This window comes from Aegilops tauschii, chromosome 1 (assembly GCF_002575655.3).
Source record: "Aegilops tauschii subsp. strangulata cultivar AL8/78 chromosome 1, Aet v6.0, whole genome shotgun sequence".
Classification (NCBI taxonomy): domain Eukaryota; kingdom Viridiplantae; phylum Streptophyta; class Magnoliopsida; order Poales; family Poaceae; genus Aegilops; species Aegilops tauschii.
This window is the reverse complement of record NC_053035.3, coordinates 502111398-502135430: the sequence shown is the minus strand read 5'-3', so window position 1 is coordinate 502135430 and position 24033 is coordinate 502111398. Positions and strand designations below refer to the sequence as shown.

Below are 24033 nucleotides of genomic sequence, written 5' to 3'. Positions count from 1 at the left end.
TTTTGTTTTTTTTGTTTGGGCCTTCTCCTCTTTTTCTATGGCCTCTTTTTTTTCGGAGTCTCATCCCGACTTGTGGGGGAATCATGGTCTCCATCATCCTTTCCTCACATGGGACAATGCTCTAATAATGAAGATCATCACACTTTTATTTACTTACAACCCAAGAATTATAAAATAGCATAATAATGCATATAAAACATCCAAAACAGATAATATAATAGCATGGAACAATCAAAAATTATAGATACGTTGGAGACGTATCACTTACTCAGCAATTTCTTAACACCATCTCTGTCATTACAAGCAAGATATTCACTAGCTATCTCCCCCTCCATAACATAACCCTCACGTATCTTAGGCATTTCAACTCTAGTAGGAGAGCTAGGCTAATTGATGAATGATACGTCCATTTTGCATCATGTTTCTTTACTGTTATTTATAATGTTTTTATCCATAATAATCCTTTTTGGAGTAATTCGAATGTCTTTTCTCTCATAATTTACAAGGAACACACCAAGAGGGAGAATTCTGGCAGCTGGAAATCTGGACCTGGAAAAGCTACGTCAGGCCACCTATTCTGCACAACTCCAAATGAGCTAAAACTTTACGGAGATCTTTTATGAATTATTTGAGGAATATTGGAGCCAATAAACACCAGAGGGGGGCCACTAGGTGGGCACAACCCACCTGGGCGCGCCAGGGCCCCCAGGCGCGCCCTGGTGGGTTGTGGCCTCCTCAGCCCACCTCCGGTGCCCATCTTCTGGTATATAAGTCATTTTGACCTAGAAAAAATAAGGAGGAGACTTTCGGGACGAGGCGTCGCCGTCTCGAGACGGAACTTGGCCAGGAGCGCTTTTGCCCTCTGGCGGAGCGATTCCGCCGGGGGAACTTCCCTCCCGGAGGGGGAAATCATCGTCATCATCATCGCCAACAACTCTCCCATCTTGGGGAGGGCAATCTCCATCAACATCTTCAACAACACCATCTCCTATAAAACCCTAGTTCCCGTGTACCTTCAAGAACGCTTTGCTTATCAAAGTAGCAAACACAAATCAAACAATTGTCAAAGTAGCAAACACAAATCAAACCAACATGATGGAAGTGACTAGATGAAATTCCCGTGTACCTTCAAGAACGCTTTGCTTATCATAAGAGGCCGTTTTGGCCTGTCCTTTGCCTCAAAAGGATTGGGCTACCTTGCTACACTTTTGTTACTATTATTGTTACTTGACCGTTACAAATTATCTTGCTACCAAACTACTCCGCTACTTAGAATTTCAGCACTTGCAGACATTCCTTATGGAAAACTACTTGTTATTTCCTTCTGCTCCTCGTTGGGTTCGACACTCTTACTTATCGAAAAGAACTACAATTGATCCCCTATACTTGTGGGTCATCAAGGCCATTTTCTGGCGCCGTTGCCGGAGAGTGAAGCGCCTTTGGTAAGTGGAATTTGGTAAGGAAACATTTATATAGTGTGCTAAAATTTATTGTCACTTGTTATTATGGAAAACAATCCTTTGAGGGGTTTGTTCGGGGTATCTTCACCTCGTCCGGAACCACAATTAGTTACCCTCAACCTACTACACCTACTGAAAATATTGAATATGAAATTCCTTCGGGTACGATAGAACAACTGCTAGCTAATCCTTATGCACGATGGAACCGAACATCCTGATATGCACTTGATATCTGTGGAACAAATTTGTGGATTGTTTAAGCAGTTTACCCAGGGATGAAGTGATGAAAAAGGTTTTCCCTTTATCTTTGAAGGGAAAAGCATTGACATGGTATAGGCTATGCGATGATATTGGATCATGGAATTGGAATCGTTTAAAATTGGAGTTCCACCAAAATTCTTATCCTATGCATCTAGTTCATCGTGATCGGAATTATATATATATAACTTTTGGCCTCGTGAATGAGAAAGTATCGCTCTAGATTGGGGGAGGATTAAGTCAATGTTATATTCATGCCCCAATCATGAGCTCTCAAGAGAAATTATTATCCAGAATTTTTATGCTCGGCTTTCTCGTAATGATCAAACCATGCTTGATACTTCTTGTGCTGGTTCATTTATGAAGAAGACTATTGAATTCCGGTGGGACCTTTTGGAAAGAATTAAACGCAACTCTGAAGATTGGGACTCGACGAAGGTAAAGAGTCAGGTATTAAACTTAAGTATGATTGTGTTAAATCTTTTATGGATACCGATGTTTTTCAAAAGTTTAGCACTAAATATGGACTTGACTCTGAGATAGTAGCCTCCTGTTGTGAATCATTTGCTACTCATGTTGAACTCCCTAAGGAGAAGTGGTTTAAATATCACCCACCTATTAAAGAAGAAATTAAAGAAGCGGTACCCATTAAAGAAGAAACTATGCGTTATAATGTTGATCCAGTTGTTCCTTCTGCTTATATAGAGAAACCACCTTTCCCTGTTGGGATAAAGGAACATGCTAAAGTTTCAACTATGGTTAACAAAAGCTATATTAGAACACCTAAACCTGATGAACAAATTAAAGTAGAACCTAGTATTGCTATGGTTAAAGATCTCTTGGAAGAAGATATGGATGGGCATGTTATTTACTTCTGTGAAGAAGCTGCTAGAATTGCTAAACCTGATAAAAGAGATAAACATAGACATGTTGTTGGCATGCCTATTATTTCAGTTAAAATAGGAGATCACTGTTATCATGGTTTATGTGAGATGGGTGCTAGTGTGAGTGTTATTCCTTACACTTTATATGAAAAAATTATGAAAGGCATATCACCTGCTGAGATAGAAGAAATAGATGTTACTATTAAACTTGCTAGTAGAGACACCATATCACCAGTTGGGATTATTAGAGATGTTGAAGTCTTGTGTGGGAAGATTAAATACCCTATTGATTTTCTTGTTCTTAGTTCCCCACAAGACGACTTTTGTCCCATTGTCTTTGGTAGACCTTTCTTGAATACATTTAATGCTAAGATAGACTGTAAGAAACAAACTGTTGGTGTTAGCTTTGGTGATGAGTCTCATGAGTTTAATTTTTCCAAGTTTAGTAGAAATCATCATGAAAAAGAATTTCCTAGTAAGGATGAATTAATTGGTCTTGCTTCTATTGCTGTTCCACCTACTGATCCTTTAGGACAATATTTGCTAGACCATGAAAATGATTTACATATGCATGAAAGAAATGAAATAGATATGGTTTTCTTTGAACAATGTCCTCTGCTTAAACAAAATTTGTCTATTAAAACTCTAGGAGGTCCTCCTCCACCTAAAGTGAGCCTGTGTTCGAATTAAAACAATTGTCAGACACTTTGAAATATGCTTATCTTGACGAAAAGAAAATATATCCTGTTATTATTTGTGCTAACCTTTCAGAACATGAAGAAGAAAGATTATTGAAAGTTCTAAGGAAGCACCGGGCTGCTATTGGATATACTCTTGATGATTTAAAGGGCATCAGTCCCACTCTATGTCAGAAAATTAATATGGAACCTGATGCTAAACCTGTTGTTGATCACCAACGTCGGTTGAATCCAAAAATGAAGGAAGTGGTAAGAATGGAAATCTTAAAACTTCTGGAAGCAGGTATAATCTATCCTATAGCTGATAGTAGATGGGTAAGTCCTGTTCATTGTGTCCCTAAGAAAGGAGGTATTACTGTTGTTCCTAATGATAAGAATGAACTTATTCCACAAATAATTGTTACATGCTATAGAATGGTAATTGATTACAGAAAATTAAACAAAGCAACTAGAAAAGATCATTACCCTTTGCCTTTTATTGATCAAATGCTTGAAAGATTATCTAAACACACACACTTTTGCTTCCTAGATGGATACTCTAGCTTTTCACAAATACCTGTTTCTCAACCTGATCAAGAAAAGACCACTTTTCCTTGTCTTGGAACCTATGCTTATAAACGTATGCCTTTTGGTTTATGTAATGCACCTGCTACCTTTCAAAGATGTATGACTGCTATCTTCCCTGACTTTTGTGAAAAGATTGTTGAGGTTTTTATGGATGACTTTTCTGTTTATGGGAAGTCTTTTGATGATTGTTTAAGCAATCTTGAGCGAGTTTTGCAAAGATGTGAACAAACAAATCTTGTTTTAAATTGGGAGAAGTGCCACTTTATGGTTAATGAAGGCATTGTCTTGGGTCATAAAATTTCTGAAAGAGGTATTGAAGTGAATCAAGCTAAGGTTGATGCTATTGAGAAAATGCCATGTCCTAAGGACATCAAAGGTATTCGTAGTTTCCTAGATCATGCTGGTTTCTATAGGAGATTTATCAAAAACTTTTCTAAAATTTCTAGGCCTCTCACTAATCTCTTGCAAAAGGATATTCCTTTTGTTTTTGATGATGATTGTCTTGAAGCCTTTGAAACACTCAAGAAAGCCTTAATATCTGCACCTATTGTTCAACCACCTGATTGGAACTTGCCTTTTGAAATTATGTGTGATGCTAGTGATTATGTTGTTGGTGCTGTTCTAGGACAAAGAGTTGATAAGAAAATGAATGTTATTCATTATGCTAGTAAAACTCTAGACAGTGCTCAAAGAAATTATGCTACTACCGAAAAAGAATTCTTAGCAGTGGTTTTTGCTTGTGATAAATTTAGACCTTATATTGTTGATTCCAAGGTAACTGTTCACACAGATCATGCTGCTATTAAATATTTTATGGAAAAGAAAGATGCTAAACCTAGACTTATTCGTTGGGTTCTCTTGTTACAAGAATTTGATTTACATATCATTGATACAAAAGGAGCTGAGAACCCAGTAGCTGATAACTTGTCTAGGCTTGAAAATGTGCTTGATGACCCACTACCTATTGATGATAGTTTTCCTGATGAGCAATTAGCTGCAATAAATGTTTCTCATAGTACTCCTTAGTATGCTGACTATGCTAATTACATTGTTGCTAAATATTTACCACCTAGCTTTCCATACCAACAATTTCTTTTTCTATGATTTAAGACATTACTTTTGGGATGACCCACATCTTTATAAAGAAAGAGTAGATGATATTATTAGACGTTGTGTACCTGAGCATGAACTGCGACAAATCCTACAGAAATGTCACTCCGAGGCTTATGGAGGGCATCATGCTGGAGATAGAACTGCTCACAAGGTATTGCAATCTGGATTTTATTGGCCTACTCTCTTCTAGGATGCCCGTAAGTTTGTCTCTTCTTGTGATGAATGTCAAAGAATAGGTAATATCGGTAAACGTCAAGAAATGCCTATGAAGTATTCACTTGCTGTTGAACCATTTGATGTTGCGGGATTTGATTACATGGGACCTTTTCCTTCCTCTAATGGGTATACACATATTTTGGTTGATGTTGATTATGTTACTAAATGGGTAGAAGTTATTCCAAATAGTAGTGTTGATCACAACACCTCTATTAAAATGCTTAAGGAAGTTATTTTCCCAAGGTTTGGAGTCCCTAGATATTTAATGACTGATGGTGGTTCACACTTATTCATGGTGCTTTCCGTAAGATGCTTGCTAAGTATGATGTCAACCATACAATTGCATCACCCTATCATCCTCAGTCTAGTGGTCAAGTTGAACCTAGCAATAGAGAAATAAAATTAATTTTGCAAAAGACTGTTAATAGGTCCAGGAAGAATTGGTCTAAGAAATTAGATGATGCACTTTGGGCTTATAGAACATCTTATAAAAATCCTACGGGTATGTCTCCTTATAAAATGATTTATGAAAAAGCTTGTCATTTGCCTCTTGAGTTAGAACATAAAGCATATTGGGCAGTTAAAGAACTCAACTATGATTTCAAACTTGCTGGTGAAAAGAGGTTATTTGATATAAGCTATGTAGATGAATGAAGAACACAAGCTTATGAAAATGCAAAGTTATTCAAAGAAAAAGTAAAAAAATGGCATGACAAAAGAATCCAAAAACGTGAGTTTAAAGTTGGAGAATATGTTTTTTGTACAACTCCCATTTTAGATTTTTTGCAGGAAAGCTCCTCTCGAAATGGGAGGCCCAAACATAGCCCTCTCTCATCTAGTTCATACTTGTAATCGTGCATCACACGCATCATCTATTGTAATCAAATACGGAGGACAGTTCGGTCACTAGCCGATCAAAAAACCCGATCGAGGTGGGCGCCTCAAACTGGCCTCAAACGATCGGGCTGACTAGCACCCCTCATATCCAGCTTAAATATGGGGCGGATATCAGGTGACCCGGACGCGTCCTCCATGTTGGACCCGACCCACGCCGGCCTACCCGATCCCACATATATTCGTTTCCATTCGCTGCCGGACCAAACCCTAGCCACTCCACTCCAATTCGCTCCACTCCACTCCGCCACCCAAGCCCTCGACCGGCAATCTCTAACCTTCTCGGGATGGCGGACAACGGATCCGAGTCCTACACCTCCAGATCCATTGACCGAGAGCTCGTACCATGCGACCCCAAGGAAGAGATGACCATCTCCCTTGTGCTCCGCCACTCTCGGGAGGAGGTCGCCCGACGACACCGCTCGGACTCCTTCCGTCGGGAATCCATTGCATCCGGCCAAATGGCACATGGGTCCGGCGCGAGGTGTGTCGCTGCTGCCTTATCGGAGGCGGGAGGGGGGTTTCGTCTGGTGTTCGAACACGACAACAGTGCACAACGACTTCGTTGGCGCGTTGAGGCAGAGGTGAACACATGTGTGTCGCCCAACGCAAATATGTTGAGGCGTGTCCGTTTTGCGAGGCAGCGGATGTCGGCGAGGCGGAGTCGCATTCTCCGGCGCCCCATATGGTGCACGACCAGCCTGGGCACCGCAACCACGTCGTGGTGGACGTCGCCGACTCCTCCCACGATGAATCCATCATCGATCTCACGTCCATGATGATCTGCAAGCGACGGGCTCCGACGAGGAAGAGTAGGGCATGGGAGACAGCGGCGCCTTGAGCGTTGTGAGCCGGTGCGTGTCCCATGTCCTACTCTACCTCGCTGGCGACCGAAGCAACACTTTAAGGGGTGCAGTCGGCCGCCGGACATGGCACGGCGGAGCCAGACGAGCTTCTTTAGTGTAGGTTTCACATTGCATGTAATAATATGATAGTTTTCTTAATAAAATGTATCCGAAAGAAATTATGATAGTTTTCTTTAGTTTAGGTTCACTGTATCCGAGCGTGGATGCTCTTATTTCCTTGTGTCCTTACGGCGAAGGTATCGACGCATGGTCGGCAATGACGAGGGCGGGGTGTTTCGACTATGGACGCGGAGGGAGAACGGCCGATATGCCACCGTATGGCGTGCCAGGGAAGGACAAAGGCGGGCGTCGGACGCACGGTGTCCACGTTGCCGCTGTTTGTGTTTGTTTCGACTCGGCCGGACGCATGGACAGAATGCGTCGGGCGCGTTGGAGTTGCCCCGAGAAAAAATGTTGTGAATTTACAAGTGTGGCAGAAGAACACGGCGTACCACGTAACTTGGTCATGTTTTTGTACTAAAAAAAGGAACCTTGGTCATGTTTTTGTGTCGTGGCCGTGCACGGCGTAGCAGAGCGTTATTTTGGGCAAACCGTGTACCGCGCAGTATATGTCTCGTACTGATGCACCGCTTATTTGTGGTATATATAGGAATCGGGCACTATCATGTCACGTATATTTTGTACTACGTAACAAAACTCCAGGAAACAACCGCGTGAGACTTGGTCGTTTTGACGTGACGCCGCAACGAACCGCAGCGCGTCCATCCAAATTCATTCATTTATTACCCGAAGGAAAAGAAAAAAAAAAAGGAAAGAAAACCGGTGGACGCAACCTCCGGCCAATGAGGGGAGAGTACGCGGATCGTGTGCTTCCTGGGAGGAACCGCGGGCCGTGCGATCATGGGGGGCATCTCAACCAACGGAGGAGATGGACGCGACAATGTCAGACCTTAGATCTCGTGCGCGTCATAGCTTTTACGCTCCAGGTACGCAGTCAGGGTCCACGTGGGACGGGCCTTGCCCAAACGGGCAGAAGGCCGCCGCCGGCCGTGAAAGCATGCACGTAAGCTGGGAAAGGTAAACGATTCCCGTGTGTATGCCGCGTAGGGTCCGCGGGAGGCGCGTCCGGTCCGACGACTTGTCAACGTATTCTAGAAGGCCGCCAGCTAGGACTGAGGGGCTACTGACCTCCACTTAACGGCTCAGCTGCGAGAATTGAGCTGCGGAGCCGCGCGACCCGGCCCGTGAATCACGCCATTAATTCACGCAACCAAGAGCCGTGACCTAGAAGGCTTACTAGTAGGATATATATAATGGTGCGGCCTCCTCTTTGTCATCCTTTGGCCCTCCTCCCTTATCTTAGACCTAGCGCCACAATGGTGCGGCGCATCTCTAGTTCCTTCTTCCTCCTCTCGCACCAACCCCCCTCCTCCTCTCTTGGCCATCCGAGTTCCAAGAACTCGCCAGCCCTTGTGCTTCGACAAGACGTACCATCGCTTTGGTTCCCACGGCCATGGCCAAGGTCTCGTGAGGTTCGCGTGACCTTTGAGACTTTGGCCATGGCCATGGTGGCCATGGCATGTTGGGTATCAGTATCTCAGATCGATATTTGCCTTCGCAAGCCCAAGCGGCGAGCGATTTGCCAGATTTTTTGGATCCATCTTTTGAAGTTGAAACCCTGCCATCTCCTTCTTCAGATCAAAGATGCGCGTGTTGTTTTCGTTGGTTCGACCTCGTTTTTTGTTGATAGTTTGATACCATGCAGCACTTGTTTTTCAGATCTATGCAAGTTTTCATTGGTTTTGATCTTCCTGATTCTGCTCCCCTAATTTGATAGATCTAGTTCGATCTGTTTCCTCTTGTGGCACGCGCGAGAGCTTACCCTAGTGGCTCGCCTCCCTGTCTCTATTCGGACAGGTCGTGGGTTCGATTCCCAAGGGAGCCTGATTCCTCCTTTTTCTGGCAATTTATCCAACGCCACTTGATTTATGCAGCACTTGTTTTCAGATCTATGCAAGTTTTCATTGGTTTTGATCTTCCTGATTCTGCTCCCCTAATTTGATAGATCTAGTTCGATCTGTTTCCTCCTGTGTCACGCGCGAGAGCTTACCCTAGTGGCTCGCCTCCCTGTCTCTATTCGGACAGGTCGTGGGTTCGATTCCCAAGGGAGCCTGATTCCTCCTTTTTCTGGCAATTTATCCAACGCCACTGACAGAATGGCCCCAGCAGTCAGCCAGTGGACTTTCACATCAATGGTGGGCTTAATAGCAGAGATTTGCATCTCGTTGTATGGTTTATGGCCCAATAACGGCCCACTCACTATACTATTTATATGCGCCGGTCTCCCCTGATCTAAACCCTAACATTTCTTCCTCAGGCGGCGGCGGCGGCGGCGGAGGCGGAGGCGAGCGACGACGCGTGCCATGGCGCTCTGCCGTGTGGGTTCTCGGCTCGCTGGAGTCGCGGCGAGGAGTCTTCTCACCGGCTCCCATGCTGCCAAGGGCGGCGCTGACATCCCCATCGCCGGCCTCCGCGCTCACCTGCACAACACCTCTGGTCTCCTGCGTCCCAAGGGCGTCGGCCACTACTCTCAGGAAAGGTTCTCCCACACCAAGCCGGCACCCACACTGGTCATGGTGGTGGTGCATGAAGACCCAGATCTCGCGCGTGTCTATGCGGAGAGGTAACCACCCTCTTTCGTTTCATTCCTTTGTGCTCTGATGGATCCCGTAGAAAATCATGTATCTGTTCTGCAGCCTGTCTAAGGCTGCCAGGGACCAAATCCTTGTCCTGCACAAGGTGCACCTTGCCCCACCTGCATCCGAAGTTAACCCTGAGTCCACCGATGTCAATCCTGATGCTGACTCTAAGGTGAGATCTTCCCGTTCAACTTGGGCTCGTTCTGTGGTGTAAATCTGTCAGATGTTTGCTTGTAACATGACATTGTAGCAAGCCTATTAATTGATTCATTTCATTTCTCTTTCAGAATATTATCTCAAGTTACTCTGCTCATCATTTTGTTAATCATTTGATCTTGAGATATCTTCCAGTCAGTCTAAAATGTTGGATGTTGACAGCTTCCAATGAATTGTTCATGATGCTCATCAAGTTGTATTCCGACAGTTTGTAGTCATATTGTTTGGATTATAAGCTAATGTGGTTTGGGATCGGTTTTCTTGTTGAAATTGTTGGATATTGATTCAGTAGGTCAACTGTTAATTGTTTTTGCTCAATGCTGATTCAATTTTCCCCCTCACAGCTTGACTTGCCGAAAGAGTGCCCCGGGGACCCACACGTTGTTTCCTTTGTCGTGGATGGGCTTTCTGGACTTACTGAAGCTGTAAGTTGACCTGATTTGCATAGTGATTTTCATTATATAGTTTGCCGATCACCTTAGCTGTTCTGATGTGTCTTTTGCTGTGTCTGTAATTTGCTAATCACCTGTTCTTTGCTCATGTAATTTGCTAATCACCTGTTCTTTGCTCATGTAATATGCCACTCACCTGTTTTTTGTGCTAATTTGAGTGGAACATATTAATTATTTGTATAACATAATATTTCCCGTGACTTCATTCCTTGTGTAATCATTGAATTTTGTTTGATAGCTTGTATGCTGGCTCATATTTTGTTAATTCTGTTTGGAAATTTCATCTACTGTCTATTTTCTGTTGCCATTTCAAGTGTTCTGTTGCCATGATATATGACTTGTTTGCTTATTGTGCTATTGATGCTGTCTGTAGAGAATTAGATAAATATTAGATTATATCCTTATTGGGATGATTGCTTGTACGATGGCAAACCCAGTCTGTAGATTATATCCTTATTTGGATGATTGAATGTGTTCTTTGCTGATGATTGCAACCTGATCTTCAGGAGATTGAGATGCTGTTTGACAATAAAATGAGGACTGTGGTGAGGGACGGCAAGGATCCATGTGTCGCGGCAATCGAGCAGATGGGCAGGAATTTGGACTCTGCTTTGCAAGGGGTAAAGTGGAACCAACAGATATGCTTTGAGAAACTGGATGCGAGGGCTATTTCCCAGAGTCTGCTCCTGGAGGATCTCCACAAGGCCAGTAAACAAGTGAATTTTGTCGAAGCCGCCTTGAGCGAGGCTGGGAGAAGGATGTTCCACAAGAAAGTTATCTGGGCAAAGAGGAGCCTACTGACACTGGTGCCGTATGCCAGCAGGTACTACTTTTATTGTCTGTCCGCCTATAGTCTGCTGATGTGCGATGTGCCTCTTCGTCCGGTCGACTATGCCTTGATTGTGGTTGGAGCCCAGTGGATGGCTAGCGATGAAATGAGGGGAAAATTCCTGGAGTCATACAATTACTTCAAGAATGGTGGCAAAAAGGTGGATGCTGGTGATGCTGGCAAGAAGATTTGAGGCTCTTCTTCCTCTGGTTCTTGGTGTAGTTCAATTGAGATGCTCCAACTCTTGCCCACTGTTACCATGGATTGGCTATGTCATTTGCTATCTTCGCTACAGCACATTTCTCCTTTATTCCATGTGTAGCATCTACTGAGTTATATCGGATTATGAGCAGAGTGAAACTTTTGGTATTTTTTGTCTATGGAACAGTGTTAGACATTTAGCTGTGTTTTCCTCTTAAGTTTGTTTGGACGTCACTGCTGGTGCCCGTAAATTCTGTTCAGGATCTTTATGGGTAGGTTCCGTGAACTTCTGAAAAAACAGACTGAGAAAACAAGAATATGAGAAGAGGAAGGAAGATTTTAGATTTATTGCCCCGCGAGTTGTATTTTTTTTGGCGTATAATGATAGTTCTGCTTTATCGTTTCCTTCTCCTATCTACCGTCTGTGTTCGTGATAATCTTTTTTTGAATCAGGCCGTACTGACCAAGTGGGTATTTTGGTAAGAATAATGAATGGTAGTATAATATTCGCCCTTCGTTTTGTACCCCGTTTCACGATAAACTGCACAAGGTTCGTCCTTGTCTTGGTTTTGGTGCTCACCTTGTTTTCCGCAGGTTCTGCTTTCTTCAAGTTGACGCATTTGTCAAGTCCGTCACTTTTTTCCCTAATGATAAATGCCACAGGTGTGGCACAAAATTTGACATTTTTTAAATTAGAATTGTCATATGAAAAAACCTCGGAAAACCGAAACTCGACATCCAAAGAGGAAGTTGTTCCTCCACGACTAAAGTTGTCATTGCCGAATAACTAAATTTGCCATCAAAAAGTATCAGGGTCCTTTTAAAATTCAGTTACTTCTTCAATTCCAAACTCTTTTTGAAGTTTGTGTAATTTTATAAAATTCGTCTACTTCTCTCAAGTTCATGTAACTTTTTACAAATCCGCTTACTTTCTAAATAGATGAACTTCTTTGAGATTCACGTGCTTTTCTTAAGTTGATATTTTTTTTTTCAAATTTGTTTACTTTTCCTTTGAAGTTTGTGATTCTTTTTCAAACCCGCATACTCCCTTCGGTCTATTTTTACTCAGCATATAAGAATGATCTGTAGTCAAACTTTGTAAAATTTGATCATATTTATGTGAAAAAAATGTTAACATGTACAATGCTAAATGTGAAAACTAAAATCATGACTCTTGCATTGTTGTTGAGTTGACATTCCGAATGTTTTTTTTCTTCTTCTTCTTCTATAAACTTGGTCAAAATTTACGAGGATTGACTTTAGTCAAATCTTATATGCGAACTAAAAAAGACGAGTACTTGCTTGAAACTAGATAGGCTTCTCCAGATTCGTGTACTTATTCCAAGTTGACATGCTTTTTGAAATAAGAAAAATATTCCCGCAAAAAGAAAAAAAATAAGAAAAATATGTTTTAAAAAAGCTTGACATGTCACATTTCGTCGAGCACCTCACGTGCGCTCGACCTCCGTCGACGGCGACGCAACGAGGTCAAGGGTGGCCACCCCTCGTTGGTGGCCAAGAGCGCGCCGCCGCCGCCGCCGCAGCAGCAGAGCCATGACCATCGTTGCCGCGCCGAGCTCGAACCGCTGCTGCACAAGGTCCACTCCATGGCGACTCTGCACTCGGGCGCGAAGGGCGGGCAGCCGGGCATCCTGTTGTTGGAGGTTGCCAACGCCATGTCCGCGCCACCACTGGCTTAGTGTCTGACTCGCGAGACGCCGTGGTGCGGTCAATGAAGACGGCAGGGCAGGGTGGATGTAGACGGGGACTTGCTGCTGGGGGCCTCCGCCCATGGCATCCGGGCTCGCGCCGACGACACACATAACCCGAGTTCCTGAAGCTCCCACGCAGGCTGGAGTTGCGTGCGAGGCCTAGGCGGTGGCGAAGAGCTGCTCCCGGTTCGTCGTCGCCTCGTCGGAGGCGGGAGGGGCGGACGCCTCGATCTGGAGCCGGACCCACGACCACCTCGCGTCGCATGTGCATGTGCTGTCTGCGCTTTTCCACAACCGCCTGTGGGTCGGTCGCTCATGGACGCCCAGCTTCTGCTCGTCGATGGCGCGTGTTCTGCCGACATCGCAAGGTGGCCAGCCTTGAGCTCGCCGTTGAGGCCGAACGCAGACGAGGTGGTCGGCCAAATGTTGCTGCTGCATCCGATCCGGGAGAGAGAGAGAGAGAGAGAGAGAGAGAGAGAGAGAGAGAGAGAGCAGACTGCTCATTGCCGGGCCGCAGGCCGCAGCGCATCTCGCCATTCCCACCCGTGCTCAGCACCATCGTGTTGACCTGCGCCCTGAGGTCGCTAACCCAACTGCATCCAGATCCGAAAGCAGACCCGCGATCACTCCACCACCAAGAAAAAATTAAGGTATCTAAAAAAAACAATGGGCAATGTCATTTCTTCCCTTGGCAGCACCAACATTCTTCGAATGCAATATGTGTGTTTTGGGTGGTTGCATTGCATCGTGGCTCATTTGAAAATACTCTACTGAAAATTAGCAGAGCAATAAGCACAGCAGAGCAGAGGAAATGTCCAAATACTCTACTGAAAATTGAGAGCTCATCCTCTGCTGTTGCATGCATGGGCACCACGGCCGACGTTGCTTCACAATCAACGGGCCATTCCATTCCATTCCATTGATGAAGGACTTGTCTCGTACTGGAAGCTGCATCTGCATCGGGGAGCCGCCGATACTGTCCGTGAACTGCACCGGCACCTCACCCACATTTCTAAGACTGAAGGGGTTTGATTCCATGGGACCCATCTGCAGGTGCTGGCTGACTAATTGATCCCGGCCTTTCCGGGTGGTATATAGGAATCCCATCTCAAGGTTCAAAACGACCGGGATCAACGAAGTCAGGGTACATACATGTTTCAGAGATTTAAACGTCAGGGTTCGTTTTCATCGAATTCTACAATCTTAGGATTTATTTTAGACTTCGCTCGAAAAGAACCAATCTTCTTTTCTTCATCCAATTCTAACGACAGCTAAATACTACTCCCTCCCTCGGTTATAAGACAGTCTTATATTAATTTACGGAAGGAGTGCTGTGGAATGTGGAATACAGGCGGACCACGTCTCCTCGTTATAGGCGCTACCTGCTGCGCAACTCCATCGTGGCCAAACCAATCAATCAACCAATTACGAAAAAAGGAACATCTTCCTTCATCCATGACCAGGCCGGCCGGCCGGTGCGACTGGACAATCGGCGTGCGTGCACCACGGCCCGCCGGCAACATGCGTTAAACTCGGTGGCCTCTCCTACTCCCGCGCCTCCAGAACACTCGCCCGACTGGCTGAGATGGTGTTTCATAACCTATATTAATTAATGCGCTCAGCTTACCACCTACTCAAACTCCATTGCAGCACAGAGTTGACGGCCAAGCCCCTACGCTAATTAGTTGCATGTATAAGAGAATCTCTACCAAACCCCGTATAACATCGCGACCCGCAAAATAACCGACAAAATACGGGTCGGCGCGAAAAATCCTGCCAGACCAGACCCTGCAAACGCGTCCGGCCCGTAAAAGTTTTTGCCGGGTGCGGCGTAATTCCCGTCCAACCCGCGAAAATGTGGGCTCCCCCCACGGCCCGTCGGCGCCCTGTATATAGCGGGAGTGGTTAGGAGGGGGGGGGGGGGGGGAGGGGGACATTTCAGCCCGCGCTTTTCCCCACCCATCGCCGCCCCTCCTCATCTCGCCCCGCGCTTTTCCCCACCCCTCACTGCCGGGCCGCCTACAATTCCGGCCAAACTAGCCGGCGGGATCACGACGGAGGGCCGCAACACGCCCGAGCTTGCCCTCCGCCACTTCCTCCTACGTTGGCGGGCCAAAAAGTTGCACATCGGCGGCCATTCGACGCGGCAGCAGGATTTGGCGTTTCCGGTCATCGGTGGCTGCGCCAAGCCATGGATTGGTCGGGGAGCAGCCCGCACAACCCCGGAAAGCCCCAACGCCGCATGCAGGTATATACGGGTTCGTCCTATAGCCATCGCCGCCATCGGTTTGCCGGCAAGGATTCGGCCGGCCGTCCACCGGGCTCGGTGCTCGCGCAGCGGCTCGCCGATGCTGCTAATACAATGCGACGATTGCACGCGGACAGTGGTGCGACTAACTTCTGGCACGCCGAAGCACCCCGGATGGGTGTTCTTGAAATTCGAAAACGACAGGGTATGTGTTGTTTCCATTCGGCTTTGTCATTGTATTCTTCGGTTCAATTGCAACAGCTCATTTTAAACATCGTCATGTGTGTAGGAAGATGGATACTCATTTTGGTTTTGGGAAGAAGAATACATTAATTTATTGATAAAAAACTTGATAGATGTTTGTGCACTCCTTAGTAGAATTGAGGCTAATGATGCGGCTGCATGTGCAATTAGAGAAGAAAGTAGAGGAGAAGCAACGTCTACTTCTTTAGAATCAAAGAAGAAGAATGAAGAATGCAAGATCAAGAATCCGCAGATCAACAACGAATGCATGAAGAAGATATTGCTCCAACTAGTGGGAGCAATTATGAAAGTTGGATATCTTCTAAAATGCATAATTGTGGTTCTTGTTTTCTTTAGTCTTACTATTCTAGTAAAGATTCGATGAATTACTATGTATCCAATGCCGTTGAAAAAAATTAAAAAAGTAAATAAATGTATTTTCATGTGTGAAACTGAAATGCAAATTTCGGGTTTGCGGGTCGGCGGGGGCAGCGCTCGAGCAGACCCCGCAAAGACGAGCCGTAAAAGAGCATGCCGCGAATATCCTTTTTAAGGCCCCACACAGAGCGATGAGAGGGCGCGTGGAGGGGCGCTGGATTTATAAAGCGCGCAGGAGGCCGCGCGCTGGGTCGCTTTTTCGCGCGCGCCAGAATCTCCCGCGCCCGCTGGAGCGCGCGAAACCGCTCTGCGCATGCTAAGACCCATGTTTCCCCGCGCGCGCGTTTTTTACCACCGCTGTTGGAGATGCTCTTACAGCATCTCCAACAGACCGCAGTAGCGCGGGGTGCTAAATTTTTTTTGTGTCGAAATAGCGTTTTAGTGTGCTGCACTGATGTTTTGCTTTATCAGAAACGTTATATATTGCACGCCGCAAGTAGTGCTCCAGCACAGGTGCTACAACATGCGCCCAACACAAACAATATTTCCCACTCAATGTAGAACCAAGAAGACTAAACACACAAAAAAATCAACAATAAATAGTTTGATTATTATTACAACTCAAACAAATAGTTTATCTTCAATACAATAAATAGTCAATGAACAATACAATAAATAGTAAACAATACAACAAACATACAACATCGCGTGCTGAGGATAGGCGGGGGAAGCGCTGCCAGAGCGAATGGGGAAAAGCACGGGCGGAGGCGCTAGCTCCTAGAGGTTTCAGATCTGGTGGTTGGTGAGATTCGCGCGCATGATTATCTTGTCCAGCGCGCGCGAGCGGGCCCATCAAATACTCAGCGCGCTGAACCTTGTTTACCGCGCGCCGGATTATAGTGCGGCTATTGGAGCGCTACTTTCGATCACGCGCGCACTATATAGCCGTTTTTTCCCGCGCGCGGCTTATCTAGCACATCCGTTGGAGATGCTCTTATGGCCGAAGAAACCGGATAGGAACGACTGCATGTGTACTATAGTTTTTTTTACAATGTGTCCAGATTCAGTTGACCAGTGCCAGAAAATTGTATTTTGGATTGCATGTGAACCCCATGACAAATTAAGGGACCATATTTCGGGTATATTAAATTGATAGGGTACCAAGGTGAGCACCGGCTCAAGTTCAAGGACCGTGAGTGAACTTTTCTCAAATAAGAATAACCAAAACAACCCCTATGGTAGTATGGAGCGGTTGGGATAAAAATCAATTGTCAGAGTAGGAATAAGTTGTACTCCCTCATATTACTTTTTAGATTTGTTAGATACAAATATATGTAGACACACCTATATTCAAGACAAGTAATATAAATCAAAGAAAGTATAAATGTTCACGGAGTAGCACCTTAGGCTATCATGTTTAACAACACTGGAGTGGATATGGCATTTTTGGTGCAGGGTGATCTCTATATAAAGTGAGGACTCTTTTTTTGAAATGAAATATACTTTCTCCATCTGGAATTACTTACGTTCGTCAAGTAATTCCAGAGAGAGGAAATATCTCCCTTCCTTCAAGTCAATCGTTTCTCACCATTCCTAGGTCCTCGCTGCTAAATCAAGCAAATGGGCTGCCAGCAATCAAAGCAGTTTATTGTTTCTTTTCTTCAGTTTGACAGATTTCTCCTTTTGCGCCAGTTTACCTTCTTACTTTATTCCAAATAGCTGGATTCAATTAGAGTATAACTGTATCAGGTGAAATTCACCAACAACAAAAATAGTAATAACTGGCTTTTTCTTAGGAAAATGCAATAACTAGGCAAAGAGGACATGAAACCGACAACTATCCGCCCCAAAAAAATAAAGCCTAGTCTACTGCCCAAGCTCAGCACACCTGTTACTTTTGCTCCAAAGCCAATCGTTAACAAGCTTCAGGTTAAACAGTGCAACAAAAACAGGAACAAAACGATTGCATGAAAAGAAAGAAAAGCAACCGAGAGCGCACTCCCACCAAATTACAACCGTATCATCATCATCAAAATTGAAACACCCTCCTCTATGGGCAAGCAACCAGAGGGTCGCGCCGGCTTTTTTTGTCAACAAACTCATGGGATACTCAGTATCTTCTTCAGCTTCATCACAAGTTTCCAGTCGTCCATCGTCAAGTCATCCTGCAGTCAACAACAGTCAACAAAAAATCACTAACTGGTGGTGGTGGTGGCCTGGAAGAACCACCAGAGTATATGGGCAGACAACGGGGTGAACCAATCAATGCACATGGAAACAAACAAGAAAGACTTGCCCTGTAGTTTTCTTTGAGAAGGTCGATGGACCGCCTTGTGATGTGGCTGACGAGCTCGTCTTCCATCTCAAAGTGCCTGCCAAAGCTCTTCTGCTGCTCATCAGAGTTGCTCCCAATGATCTGCTCACCACCCAGGAAACAACAACATATGTCAGACAGAACCTGATAAATCTAACAAGAAGAAAAAGAAACAGAGTAACACAGGATAACACAAACCTTTATAGCCACCTTTTGCCCTTTTGTGGCTGTATCAACTTGCTTGTGATTAATTTCAATGGAGGCAATCTTCCCAATATCAATAAATTCTTTCGAGGGTATGCACAGAGGCGTTCCCACCTACATGACAAGGGAAAACAAGGAATCGAATACATATCTTGAGAAAGACCACTCCATGATAATATTCAAGTGTTTCGGACATCAAATTCTACATATGACAGGTCCCACTTTCTAGACTATGAGGATTTGTTTAATTGGGCAGTTGGTTCTTCACTACTGAATGTTCTAGAAAAATAGCTTGAGAAAGACGTGAAAGACCAACCACTCCATGATGTATGAGAAACATAACATAACATTCATATCTATGGACACATATGACAGTTTCCAGTTTCTAGATGATGAGCCTACTGGCATTTGTTAATCTAGGCCAGTTACAAACTACTGGGTATTCTAGAAAGATAACTGCTCAGCTAAAAAATCCAGTAAAATAAGGGTTGAGAAAATATAAAATTTCACTGATCAGACAAAATACCTTTGCTATTCCTTCGAGGATATCGACACCCAAAACGATTGGATCCTTCTTGTTGAAGACACAGTTCGGCATGATCTTAAGAACACAGGGGAAAACAGCTTCTTCGGCGCTGTCCTTCTTCTTCTCTTCCCTTATGTTCTTAATGTACGCTGTAAATTGGTCAAAAAGGTGGTATATTATATCTGCCACGAAGATCTTCACACCAGACTCTTCTGCAAGATCACGGGCATCAGGCATCACTTTGACATCAAACGCCAAGATAGTTGCATATTCCTTCTTCCTCTCAAGCATAACGCTGGCCTTCATAACATCTTTCTTGTGCACTGGGCCTATGCTGAAATCACAGAAGGGGATATTCACAGCAGGGCTCTTCAAGAACTCAGTCAGAGCTTCCAATGACCCAAGCGTAGATGCTTGCACATAGACACCCTCGCCACTCTTATCAATCCGGTTCCTAACCCTTGACATCTCTTCCATTACAGCATCCTTCAGGTCCTCTATATCTGCATCAGGTCGTACAGCATATAGAGCAGTCCCAGCAATTGCATGTTCGAGACCCTGACAGAGAACACTTGTTATTTTTCAGAAGTGTGCTGATATTTACACTCTGAAGTGCCAAAAAATTAATGAACCCACCTGAGCTGATATTTTAATTCCTTGTGCAGCTCTGATCTTCTTATGGTGAAGGTAGGTGCCCTGAGATTTTGTGTTTCGATGAATTAGTCAACTCAAACTTAAAAGGTGAACCAAAGGCTCAAATCATCTTAGTGCAAAAGAAAGCAATGAATCATAATATGCAAGCATTTTAAGTGTCTTGGCAAGGCGTAAGCATGGTGGTGTCTAAGATGAACAAATTGGTCAACACACTTGTGGCAAAAGTTGGCTGGCAACTGAGTCCATGACAAGTGGGGTGACTGACAAAGAAAGTGTGGCATGCCACCTGTGAATGTATCCAAACACTCGGTACACGTGTCTACCTAACATTTGGCAAAGTATGGCTGCAAATCAAACATGCCATTGAGCTTTCTTGGTAGAGTTAGCATGACATTAATTTACTATTTCCAGGTAGGCACAAAAATGACATGATGACATAAATCTTATGATCAAAGCTATCAATAGGTTCCCAGTCATAAAAAATGTGCATAATATAAACCTCCCAGTATGTAAATGTTTTGATCAAAGCTATCAATAGGTCCCCAGTCATCAAAGCACCGAAAGAGAATGAATCTTAAAGGTGACAGCCTAGTTGAACAGCAATATATTGGATCTAAAATAAGAAATTAAACTAAGGTGTAGTATAATGAGCCACACACCTTAACTCGAAGCTCCTTCATCGGGTGTGGTGTTAACAAAGCTCTGATGGTTGTCACAATGGGTCCCTAAATAGATATATAACAAGAACATAATGAGTCTTACATGTGCTGGTGATGTATTTGCTGCAGCAATTGCAATTATACAACATGATTCTTACCTGCATGCCACACACGACTATTTGATCTCCTTCATGGAGCATACCATTGACCAGCACAACATCAACTGTAGTGCCATGACCTTCGATGACCTTGACTTCCAGGACAGTACACTGACACACAATAAGATAAGATCATAAGACTGCATTCTTCTACAATGACAAGTATATTTATGCACGGTACACTGAAACAGAATAAGATAAGATCATACAAGTGCATTCTTCTACAGTGATGAGTAGTAACTCATATATGCACGGTACCTGGACTTCATCAACAAAAGTAAGCTTTTCTTCCATCGTCTTTTGTGCCCATTGCACCAATAGTAGAAGCAGATCAGGAATGCCTTCACCACTGCAGGGAGAAGTGCATTATGTGTTAAGGAAAAGATGCTAGTAATATCGTACTTGCTGCCAGATATCTGAATGAATGAACCAATAAGATTAATTGTTGACCATGCCTTACTGCACTGGTAGGCACAATGTTAAATGTATCTTCCATCTCTTTGTTCTTGTAGTACAAAGCAGTATTCACACCTTGCATCTTGAATTGTGTCACAATCTGTTGGACAAAGCACATACATGTGATTAGAACAACACCAACTAGTAGTTCTTTCCATAATACTATAAAACAAGGAGGAAACAATAATGTCCACATACATCAGTAAGCCTCGTATTGAACTCCAACTTGACATCATCATTTTGTTGTCTCAAGGCTTTCCCGATAGGAGCATTGGGGCAGGTCTTCCAACCATAAAGACGATCAACCTTCATACAGTGATAAGAAACAAACAAGTAAATAGCAGAACAGTAAGGAAGCCGAAAGTCAAAGGGACAAAAATCCAAGAATAGTACCTTGTTCAAAGCAACGATAAATACTGCATCTCGACTTTTCAAGAGATTCAGGGATTCGATTGTCTGGGGTTCAAGCCCATGCATAATGTCGACAACCAAAATAGCAATGTCGCACAAACTTGAACCTCTAGAACGCAGATTACTGAAGGACTCATGGCCAGGAGTATCAATAACAAGCAGGCCTGGAACCTTGAGAGTAGCATCAGCCTTCAATTCCCTTGTTCTCTCTCTAATATTCTCAGTTGGGAAGTATGTAGCTCCAATCTGTTGAGTAATACCGCCAGCTTCTCCTTCTTGTACATTAGTTCGTCTAATACAGTCCAGCAGCTTTGTCTTTCCAGTATCAACATGACCAAGGATGCAACAGATTGGTGAACGGAGGTCGCTAGCATTGTCAGCATCATCATCTTTAGAAGATCCTTTCTTCCCTTTCTTTTTAGCAACTCCATTGTTGGCACGCACATTTTCAGTTTCACTCTTTTTAGAGTTGTCAACAGGCGGAGCAACATTTTTTACAGCAGGCACTACAGGTTGCGGTTTAGAAATTTCCTGCTTCGTGGCAACAGGCTTGTCCTCCTTCTCCTCTTCCTCCTCGAAAGCACTTGTCTTCGACAAACCCACATCGATATCATCCCAGCTCTTTGCATCCCAGTAATCTTCATCTTCCTCCTCTTCTTGTTTTGCCTCTTCCACCTCTTGGTCGGGTTCTGTTTTTGTCTCAGATTCTGCCACCTGAGACTGAGATTCCTGGTCCACTATGACATACTCTTCCTCGTCAATGTTGGCTTCATTTACCTCTTGCTGTTGTTCTTCAGCTACCTTCTGGGCCTCTGAAGCCTTTGTTTGAACTTTTTTCTTCTTGCTATCATACTTTGGCCTCTTCTTAATCTCAGGGGCAGCCCCATCAGCTACTGGAACTTCACTCTCACCAAGGAATTGTCTCCTCATGGCTTCTAACCGCTTGGCCTCCTCCTTCTGCTTCCCTGTTAAAAGCTTACCTTCCTGCTTCTTCTTGAGCAGCTTCTCCTTTTCCCTCTCCTTCTTCCTCCTCTTTGCTTCCTCTGCCTTCTTCTCCTCCTCCTCTTTCCTCAAACGCTCCTCTTCCTCCTTCCTCAAACGTTCTTCCTCCTCTTTCTTCCTCCGCTCCTCGGCTTCCTGCCTCTTCAAAAGAGCCTCCTGCATCTCCCGGACATGCTTTGGGAGCTTCTTCATGTCAACCTTGCCTTTAGGCGCCTCTGGCTCCTTTTCCTCCTCCTTCTTAGCCTCTGTCCCCTTTGCTGCTGCCTTCTTCTCCTTCTCTTTTTCTTTCTTCTTCTTTTTCTTCTTGGCTGCAGCGGACTCTACCTCTCCTTCCCCGGCCTTCTGCTCTGCATTACCATCCTCCGCAGTTTCAGCGTCCTCCTTCACTGCTGGAGCGGAAGGCGCTGCCTGGGATGGTTTCTCCTTCTCCGGTGCCGGTGCCGGTCCTTCACCGAGCTCAGCAAGAAGCTTGTCCAGATCCTCCTCTTCCTGTGCTGTCCTTCCGCTCTTCTTCTTTTTCTTCTTTGATTTCTTCCCTTCAGCATCATCCACACTGGTCGCAGCAGGAGCAGCAGCCACAGTATCCTCTGCCTTGGCTGACTTGGGCTCAGGCTCCTCAGCGGCAGCAGGCCGGTCCTCAATCTCTGCAAGGAGCTTGTCAATGTCCTCATCGTCGACAGTAAACCCTCCCTTCTTTTTCTTCTTCTTCGATTTCTTTCCGCCGGCATCATCGGCATCTGGGGCAGCCAGAGAATCCCCACCTTTAGCCTCCTCCGGCTCAGCCTCCTTTGCTGGTTGGGGAGGATCCTCCATCTCGGCCAGGAGCTTGTCGATGTCCTCATCGTCCACAGTAAACCCACCCTTCTTTTTCTTCTTCTTCTGTGGCTTCTTGGCAGCCATGGCCGCAGCCTCCTGCTCCTCCTCTTCCTCGGCAGCAGCTGGGGGCGCCGCCGCAGCAGCAGCAGCCGCCTCCTCGTCCTCCTCGGCGGACAGGCGAGCTCCCTTGCCCTTCTTCTTTTTCTTCTTGGACTTGCTGAAGTCGAAATCGAGGTCGACGTCGTCGAGATCGCCGCTGGCCTCAGACCTACCGGCCTCGAGCTCGGATGCGGTGGTGGAGGCAGGGGCCTCGTCCTCATCCTGGTCCTCGGCGGCCGCGAGGGCGTCGAAGGCGCTCATCCCGCCCCCGCCCGCGCCACCCTTCTTCTTCTTCTTCTTGCCGGTGAAGACGACGTTGATCGGCTCGTCGTCCTCCTCGCCCGCCGGCGGGGGAGGCGGGGCGGGCTCGTAGTCGTCGTCGTCGTCGTGCGCGGCGGACTTGCCGCCCTTCTTGCCGCCCTTCTTGGGCGGCGGCTTCTCCTTCTCCGCGGCGGCGGCGGGGGGCGGCGGGGGGGCGGCGGGGGGGCGGCCTCGTCGTCCTGCGGCAGGGAGTACTCGTCGTCGTCGATGGCGACGTTTTTCTTGCGCCCCATCGGCGCGGCGCGCGGGGTCTAGACTGGAGGTGGGGGTGGGGGCTGGAAGACGGCAGCGGCGGCGGATGGGAATCGATGGATGGATTGGGGGGAGCGGCGGAAGAAAACCCTGTGCTCGCAAGGAAGAAGGGGGACGGAAAAGACGGTCCTGCCCTCTTATTTCTTCTCCCTTTATTATCTCTTTCTCTCCTTTTTGTCTTGGAAGTCTGTATTTTGCACGATTTGTGTGCTCGGTCATCCTAGTTT

General features: G+C 45.4%; 1 protein-coding gene and 1 pseudogene across 2 annotated transcripts; one reads left to right on the top strand and one right to left on the bottom strand.

Moving 5' to 3' along the window:
- Positions 1 to 8516: 8516 nt before the first annotated feature.
- Positions 8517 to 11701, top strand: LOC109785358 (uncharacterized). Of its 2 annotated transcripts, none has more exons than XM_045230030.2 (5): positions 8517 to 9211; positions 9334 to 9639; positions 9713 to 9827; positions 10216 to 10296; positions 10830 to 11701. In XM_045230030.2, the coding sequence occupies exons 2-5, from the start codon at positions 9380 to 9382 to the stop codon at positions 11343 to 11345; spliced, it is 972 nt and encodes a 323-aa protein (XP_045085965.1). In that variant the 5' UTR covers positions 8517 to 9211; positions 9334 to 9379; the 3' UTR covers positions 11346 to 11701. The 2 variants fall into 2 exon arrangements, with proteins under 2 accessions (XP_045085965.1, XP_040248597.1); XM_040392663.3 differs by having other exon boundaries at positions 8773 to 9243.
- Positions 11702 to 17706: 6005 nt separating this feature from the next.
- On the bottom strand, positions 17707 to 23846 carry LOC109785357 (uncharacterized; annotated as a pseudogene).
- Positions 23847 to 24033: the final 187 nt, after the last annotated feature.

What these genes read in the sequence shown, in the direction of transcription:
- LOC109785358 (XM_040392663.3), top strand. Translation starts at nt 9,173, where the DNA reads ATGGCCCCAGCAGTCAGCCAGTGGACTTTCACATCAATGGTGGGCTTA. An exon ending in ATCCTGATGCTGACTCTAAG is followed by an intron (nt 9,828 to 10,215) that starts GTGAGATCTTCC and finishes TCCCCCTCACAG; the next exon opens with CTTGACTTGCCGAAAGAGTG. An exon ending in TTTCTGGACTTACTGAAGCT is followed by an intron (nt 10,297 to 10,829) that starts GTAAGTTGACCT and finishes CCTGATCTTCAG; the next exon opens with GAGATTGAGATGCTGTTTGA.